The following is an 8,645-nucleotide window of genomic DNA, read 5'->3' as shown; positions in this document are numbered from 1 at the left end:
CCCCCCCCCCCCTTTTAGCAATTGCTTGAAACTTAGACTGCATCCCCAAGTTGGATAATTTACCTATTCCCCACTTTTCAACCATAAAAACATAAAAATGACCATTTACTGGGTCAGACTATAGGTCCATCTTGCCCAGTGTCCGGTGTTGCACAGTGGCTGAGAGTGGATGCTGAAAGGGCGAGTGAACTGGGTATGACCCGAGGTGTTTCCACGGTTCCTCTCTGACTTGCAGCCCCCAGAATTTCAGGTCTAAGAAGTTCAGGACTCAGAGGCTGTCCCCCTAAATCCCATGCTCAATAGCTATGGATGCCCCTTTCCTCCAAGAATTTGTCCAGTTTTTTTTTGACTCTGGCTAAACTGTCAGATCCCACAACACCTTGTGGCAGTGAGTTCCACGCTTGAATTACAGGCTCTGTAAAAATGAACTTCCTTTATTTAGTGTTATGCTTGCTACCTACTATGTACATTTTATGACCCCCTAGTTCCTATTGTGAGAGGTAATAAAAAATAAATCCCTACTGACTTTCTTTTCACCATTTATTATTTTGTAAACCCTTATCCTGTCCCCCCTCAAGCATTTCCTTTCTAAATTGCACAGGCCTGGCCTCTTCAGTCTCTCCTTATAGGGAACCCCTTCATACCACTAACCATCCTTCTTTCCCTTCCCTGGACCTACTCTAGTTCTTCTATATCCTTTTTGAGATGTGGGGCCCAAAACCGGGCACAGTATTCGAAGTGTGGACACACCATGGATTTAAAAATGGGCATAATAATACTTTCTGTCTCTCTTTCTAACTCTTCCACTTCCTAATTTGGGCATGTGTCACATCTGAATTTGGGTAATTCACTTTGCAATGAAACATGGACCAGTTTGTGTTGCACTGGGCCATTGAGGGGGCCCTCTGCAAGGTGGAAGATGGGCAGCTGGTCCTACATATATGATCCATGAAGTTAATGGGGAAGAGGTTTTTAGTCTCTGGTGACATGGTGTTTTTTGTTACTAACAAGTATTTCTTTCATACCCAGTGTCTGGGAGGGCTGCACATCTTTGCACTTTCACCATTTGTTTTTAATATATGTCTAATAAAGTTTTTAAACTTAAAAAAAAATTATCTCTTTAGTAGTGTTCATGTTAGGTACATTAAAAAGAATCCTGGCTCCATTGCAGTCTCTGACAAATTCCCAGTGATCTCACTGGAGGCCAGGTATTTGCACATTGTCTATATCTATAAAAAAAAACCCATCTTTCACCATAGATTTCAACTTATTTTTATCCTTTGTTGGTCAGTTCTATTCCCTTTGTTTTCTTCTTCAGAGAGAGGTCCCAGTAAAGGAAATACATTTTAAGCATTTCTTTAGTAAGTCAATTTTAACACCTGAAGTCATGTCTATTATAAAGTCCTTTCTGCTGCGGGTCAGAAAGCTAGCCAAGAAACACTGTTATTGAAACAAAACAGGAGCCTCGGACTGTAGAGAGAAGTCCTAATCAAGAGATAAGCTCTGTGTTTCACTTTATTCTTAAAAGTAGTCATCAACTTCTTGGGTTTGATTCCTGGCATATATAAAAAGCCTGGCAGTAGCTTTTTTTAAAAGCCAGAATGATAAATAGGATTTGGTATTTACTATAGCTGCTACATTTCACTGAGAAGAATTCCAGAGCAATTCCATCCAGTCATGTCCTGTGTTGAACATGGCAGCTCTTTTGACAGCTCGCTGTCTTGCAACACCTTAGGAAAGTGAGAAAACAGGATACAAAATGGAGCCTTGCAATGTAAATTAGATCTGTCAAATATAATGGCTTACCCTGAAGCTGGACTGGCATCTTCTGTAAAAACAAATCAAACAAAAATGTGGCAAAATTACAATAATAGCTCATAACCTGGCAGCATCAATATTATTTTGCTCTTTTTTTTTTTTTTCAAATGAAACATAAATGATCTTTAAATGAGAATGTCAATTTTTTTCTAAGTGCAGATGTGACTGGGAATGGAGTAGTTGAGATTTTTCTGTGATTGCTAATCATCTCGCGTGTTGTCCTTAGGCTGGGTACCAAACGTGGTGTACACACACCTGAAATCAGCGGCTCATGTTAATGATACGAGGTTAGTCCTAGCGGAGCCTGTTGACTGGCAATCTGGAGATGAAGTCATTGTAAGTGGAACGGGTCCTGGAGATCGGGAACGGCAAGAGGAAATTGTCACCATTGAAGCTGTGAACAATACTGAACTGTACCTTAGATCACCTCTCAGGTATCTTTGGCAAGTTTCAGGGGTATCTTAATAACAGTAGCTAACTTGATGAAATGTTTGAGTAAAGATCTGGAATTGCATCTATTCTAAGGGGAAGTAATCATGATATTATACAAGTACTGTTGGGCCGTGTTCTTAAAGCTGTTGGGATACCTTTTTCCATTGATTTCCATGTTAAATTTTCCAGCTGTCTTGACATCATCCTTAAATGTGCCTCCAGAGGTATCAGGAGAAAGCCAAGAACCAACCTATGGGCTTTATTATGTCAATTAAATGGTGTAAAACTACCAAGAAACCTCTACAGGCTCAAGCACAAGACTCCACTCACCCAATAATATGATGACTATGAAAAACTGATGGCCAGGTGTATGTCACATATTTCTGCTGCCTTAACTAGCTGCCTTGCCTGGGCAAGATAGCTTTGATGGTATAGGCCCCTAAACAGAGATGCAATCATTCCAGTAAACCTATACTTTCACCAATATATCATATTTTCCTGCAAACAATATGCCCTGTTATATAATACACCCACTTGTTTTTGAAAGGCAGAATGAAGAAATCCACTGCCCCCTCTACCCCCTCACCCCCAGGCCATAATTATGGCTGAATAGAGCAGAGACAGAACCTAATCTTCAGTTGTGTCACCCTACTTTTCTGGCTTAACTAAAGTTGAAGTCCTAGCTGTTGCTGAAGACTGGCTTCCATGGGTGGATCTATGAAAAGGGCTAAAGAGTTTCCAAGGCAGTGAAATAAGAGAGACGTGTATAACAACTACAAAACAGCAACACTAACATAAGAAAGCATGGGTTGATCAGTGAAATATCAAGACCATTAAAATGGAGAAATGATCATTAACACCTCTGGAATGAAAACCAATGAGCCAATGATTCAATTGACTCCCTCAGCTGCCTGAGTAATAATGCAACAGCTGCTGCACTGTGAGCAGGAGTCAAGCAAAGGTGATTCTCACCCAGGCAGAAAATCAGCTTCCTTTCTTAATACACACACCCCAATTTTAGGAAGTCAATTTTTGAGGGATGAGTAAGAAAATAGGGTAGGTTGTTTCGGCCATCTTGAGTGCCTCTACTTTATCTTTACAGAACACTGGTTTTGCCACTATGGCTGCATCTAGAGTAGGCGCACCTTGCTAGTACAGTTTACTGGTGGTAAAGAGCTCTTTGTATAGACATAGCTTTACAGAAAGACAGTGAGTTTAATTTGTGAGGCTGAGCTACTTGTGTTCTATTTCTGGAAAGAATGAGCGACCTGTATATGCTAACGACTAGGACATTCGTTATTTTAAAATGAACGAAAAATCAAAAACCAAGACAACATGGATCAACCTCCCTCCTCCCAAAAAAATCCTAGTGTAATGCAGATATTTCCTCTTTTTGAATCCTGGTTTCTGAAACTCTTTTCCACAGCAAGTTGAGGCATGGTCCTCTTAAGGTCCTCTGAGGACTTGTTAATTAGATACGTCTTTGTCATTGTTGTGATAGGGTATTGGCAGTGCCCCTGTCTGCCCTGCTTTTATTTGTTCCTGATGTTTATGGATTTGAACTTTGTGGTTGTGAAGTGATTTTTAGGAAGCTTTGGGTAAATAGTTATCTGGGAATGCAGGGGCTGAACCTGATGGCTGAGAAGGTCCTTTCCAGGCCTATATTCTTAAGGCAGCACGAGGCACCAAAACCACAACTGCCATGAAGAACCTTAATAGTGCTTCCAGTGAGAAATGCCTTGTACTTGGGCAAAACTACCTCCAACGTTTACTGAAATACCATATTTATTTGAATATAAGACAGCCCCTCCAGTAATTAGATTCTAAATATGGAACATATATAAATTTTTGGTATAATTTTCCAGGCATAGGATGTAAGTATGTGGGGGGGGGGGAGATGTTGTCTTGAGCCCCCCTTCCCCTCCCTGATCTGTTATAGAAGGGAAAGCAGAGTCACAGAAGCCTCCTGCTGTCTCCTCCACTTTGTATGCCAATATAAGACGAGGGATTTCCCCCCCATAATGGCTGGGGGTGGGGGGAAACAAAAACCCTGTCTTATTCAAGTAAATACAGCAGTCTGCTACCCTAACTTTTTCAAACGAAAACATTTGGACTCTCACCTTCAAGAAAAAAACCAACCAAAACCACATGAGAAGCAATTTTGACTTGCTTTATTTCTGAATCTCTAGAGATAGAATGGAGTAATAGCACAAAGGTCTGCTAGGAATGGTTGCAAGAAAACTATAATGCTCAAACTGAGGTGCAGAAGCTGGTGACTGTCTGCCAGTGATTGTAAAAGGGACAGGGTTGGGACCTGTGCCACAGCTGTGTGAAATCCAGAGGTGTTGCTTGAAGGTGAAACTCAACTCAATTCTTGAACAACAGCTTGGACTATGGCTGTCCAGGGCTGGGGGGAGCTCATGTTGAGTGAGCCACACCAGTGGGGTCCACATACCCCAGGGGCTGAACTTGTGTGAGCATGGGAGGGTGCAGCTGGGGCCCCCAGACTGCACCTTCCCATGATGCACCATGTACCAGTGGCTCCTCCCCTTCTCCCCTCCACACACTGTGCGGGCAGCCCCAACCTCAGCCCCCGTGCTGCCTTTTCTGAGAAGGAGAGCCCGAGCAATAGGGGGAGTGGTGGCTGGGAAGGGACTGGGAGGTGGGGAGGAGGGGGGCACATTAACCACTCGTGGGCTTCATGTGTCCCACAGGTTGCCAGTCGCATAGCCCTAGCCTAGACCTTGCCCTGTGTTTGCCAGGACTGTGGTGAACCAGATATAGGCTTTGGGTTCACAATAAAGAAACCCGGTAGATTCAGAATTCACCATGAAAGATTTTTGTATATAGAACGACTTGACTCTTTTATCAACCAACCCACAATCATCTCCACTCTTCTCCATTTTATGTTTCACAGCACCTTGCTACTGTAGTCGAGATATAGAGATGGGCTGAAAAGTAACCTTTGACTCCTAACAAACATGAATTTGGGCAGTTTTTAATTCAGTTCTGAGTTCTCTAAGCTAAGGGGGAATCAAATAGGAGATGGTTTCTCATGGTATTCAGGCTGTGTCTTCCACTGTATCTTTAACAGGTTCCCCCATGGATTTGAGGAGGAGCGGATGGGCGGGCAGCACTTTTCTTTGAGCGCTGTTGTGGCGCTGCTGAGCAGAAGGATTGTTGTCCAAGGAAACGTGACTGATGAGAGGATGTCTCACCTCCGGTTGTGTGCAGCAGCAGGCATTTCAGGAGGTGGGAAGGCTCTTTTAACAAAATGTTGGAAAGAAGTAAATAAAGACTTCATTGTTCCCCTGAAATCACATGATTATATCCTTGTGTTAGGCAATCCTTCTTAGCAGGAAAACTCTAAAATACCTCAATGCCAGGAAAGTGAACGTATCTTTCCAGACGTTGTTTGACATTGAAATATGAGGTCCTGGGAGTCGGACTGAGTCTGCTTGTTGTGTCTCGGATGTATTATTCATGCACTGTTGTTTCAAGCCATCTTGGGAAAGGTCCCCTTCACCCCCACTTATTTTTCCCCAAAGTCTGTGGGTTTAAGAAAGAGACTATCCTTTGAAAATAACATTATCAGCATACATATATTATTTTTTAAACTCTTTTTATAATTTAGCAACTCAAAGATTAAAAACCAATGTTTTCTGTGCTCTTGAGGGTAAAATATCAGGATTCTGCTTAAAAGCGGGGGCTGAAAGAACAAAATAAAAAGGGTGATAGTTGTTCATAGCATTTGGAAAACCTAATAAAACAAGGCTGGTTGGTCCAGTTCTCCTTTCTCTTTCTTTGGCTTTATGCCAGTTGAATACCACTGATTTCAGTGGAGGTGTTCCTGATTTATACCATGTTAAAAGAAAGTGGGAACAGACTCACTGACTGCAATGAGGAGAGAGGCAGGACTGGCGGTTGCTCTGGCATTATGCTTCCTTTAAAAATCAAACGCTTCATGCTTTCAAATTTCAGCATTAGACTTTAGCTGATGTCCAGCAGCTAACTGCTTGTTGTGCACTATGGATTGACAGTCCACCTCATGTGGAGTCTGTAAATATAGTTTCTGAAATGCCCGTGTTGAAAATGATAGAGCTGGATTTATCAGAGGAAGAATGGGAGGAAGATTTGGGTTGGATTTGAGGCTGTTATTTTTCTTTCCAAAAAAGAAAAAAAAATACCGTTCCTGAAAATAACCAGGCAGTATTAGAGACTGAAATTCTTCCTGTATAGCCACTGAGTGGGTACAGCTTTGGCCTTAAAAAGTACACGCCTTCAGTTGCTGCCCACCTGCATGCCTTAAGCAGACCCAGAGGAACCGTTTTGAGGGGCAAGAGGATGATTCAAACCTAGTGCCCATTTGAATCTTCAATCAGGACACCTGGCACCCAACCGTGGCTCCGTCTCTAGCATCGGACAACTAGCCAGCTCACCTCTGTGTCTCCTTTTCCTCACTTGTGACCTGGAGATGATAATACTAATCTACCCACCTCCGAGAGATACTGAGAAAAACTAATGTTCCCGAGGACTTCGGAAGCATTCTCATGGCAGTGTAATTCAAGCACTTCCATGCCCAATCGCCTTTTCACGATTCTGACCCAAGGTAAATCAGTGTCAAATCCATCTTTCCCAGGCACAAGCCTATTTAAAACTGAACAGAGGGAGCTTTTCCGAGCATAAAATGACCACAGCTTCCTGCTGATTTCAATATACATTCTTCCAAAAAAATGAACAGCTCTAATTCAGAGAAGGATGTAGCAGAAGACTTTGCACAGAGCATGGGGTCACTGTGAAGCGGTGCCATTTACAGACTCTCTTTGCCGTGTTTCAGATGCCTCAGGATGTCTGTATAAGAGGAGTGAGAAGAAGCTCGGGTCCCAGGAGATGGGTGCTGTAGTTATGATGCAGGCTTTCCAGGGTGAAGAAAGCCACATCCGCTTGGAAGGGGTCCAGTTCTGGCACGTTGGCCAAGCATTTCAGCAGCATCTAAGTGCCCTGACCATTGCTGGGACTGCCCGTTTGACTGGTGAGATAATTATCTCTTGCACAGCAGAGAGAGGCCCAGGTAGTACCAGGAACCAGGCTTCTACTAGCTAAACTTAGGTGGATTTTGAGAAAATCTGCCCAATTTTACCTCTCCACTGAATGTGTTTCAGAGTAAAGAGGGGTGAATCAATTTGGCAAAAATAAGAAATCCACATTTTGGCCCTGCTAGAGCCCAACCCCTTAAAGAAGTGTTAAAACATTTATAGTATAGTTCATTTTTGCTACAGCTCTCAGTCCACGTGCTTTAGTAGGGTCTGGAAACAGAAGCCCTAAAATATCATGAAAGCCCATTTTAATTATTTCTAGTGCGGCATCTGGAAGAACAGGAAGACTTAAAACCTTCATGGGCATAGGTTGGCAGAGAACTTTAGTAATGTCATGGGATTTATTTTCATTTTGGAACTTGAAATAGCCTTCTTTTAAGGTTTGCCCATCATTATTGTGGCTTGCAAGTGCATTTCTGTGACAAAAGCAGAATACAAGCCAGTTCTCTTGACATAAATAGGAGGTTTTCTGTTGATACTGAATGAGTTGGATCAAGTCCACAAAACAGCTAGCCAGTGGACAAACTTCTTTGTATCCTGAAACAGGCAGTAAATACTGACTTTTCCTCAGTATTGAGTGCAATTGCATTGGGCTGCATTGCACTCTGACTGGTCTTGTAAAGAATTGCCAATGATAAATTAACCGCAGTTGCTAATTTGCACAAAGCTTACTATCTGACAGGTAAATAGTTTCATAGTTTCATAGTTAGTAGGGTCGGAAGGGACCTGAGAAGATCATCAAGTCCGACCCTCTGCCATGGTTAGGAGAGAGTACTTGGAGTCAAACGACCCCAGCCAGATGATTGTCTAGCCTCCTTTTGAAGATCCCCAGGGTAGGAGCGAGCACACTTCTCTTGGAAGTTGGTTCCAGCTCCTGGCCACCCTGATTGTGAAGAAGCGCCTCCTGATATCTAGCCTGAATCTACTCTCCATCAACTTATGGCCATTGTTCCTCATTACTCCAGTAGTGCTCAGGGGAACAGGGACTCTCCCATTGTCTGCTGGTCTCCCTTGGCCAGTTTATAGACAGCCACCAGATCCCCTCTCAGCCTTCTTTTGTGGAGGCTGAACAGGTTCAGGTCCCATCGCCTCTCCTCGTAGGGCCTGCCCTGCAGCCCCCTGATCATGTGAGTGGCCTCCTCTGGACCCTCTCCATGCTGTCCACATCCCTCCTGAAGTGCGGTGCCCAGAACTGGACGCAGTACTCCAGCTGCAGCCTGACCAGTGCCGCACAGAGGGGAGGATCACCTCCCTGGACCTGCTCGAGATGCATCTGTGGATGCAGGACAAGGTGCGGTC

At 43.4% G+C, this 8,645-nt stretch overlaps 1 protein-coding gene across 12 annotated transcripts in view; it reads left to right on the top strand.

Annotated features, from left to right (window-relative positions):
• The window catches only part of PKHD1 (polycystic kidney and hepatic disease 1 (autosomal recessive)), a 383,573-nt gene that overhangs the window by 180,896 nt on the left and 194,032 nt on the right, over positions 1–8,645 (top strand). For all 12 annotated transcript variants that reach the window (XR_002101523.1, XM_019537166.1, XM_019537170.1 and 9 more), the window contains 3 exons: positions 2,045–2,252; positions 5,345–5,502; positions 7,088–7,282. Coding sequence is in view for 11 of the 12 variants with exons in the window: in XM_019537166.1 (XP_019392711.1) it covers positions 2,045–2,252; positions 5,345–5,502; positions 7,088–7,282 (561 nt within the window). In the remaining variant the exon portion in view is untranslated. The remainder of the gene's footprint in view (positions 1–2,044; positions 2,253–5,344; positions 5,503–7,087; positions 7,283–8,645) is intronic.

The sequence above is a fragment of the Crocodylus porosus genome, unplaced genomic scaffold (assembly GCF_001723895.1).
Source record: "Crocodylus porosus isolate Cpor-Errol unplaced genomic scaffold, CroPor_comp1, whole genome shotgun sequence".
NCBI lineage: Eukaryota > Metazoa > Chordata > Crocodylia > Crocodylidae > Crocodylus > Crocodylus porosus.
This window is presented reverse-complemented; position numbering and strand designations above follow the sequence as displayed.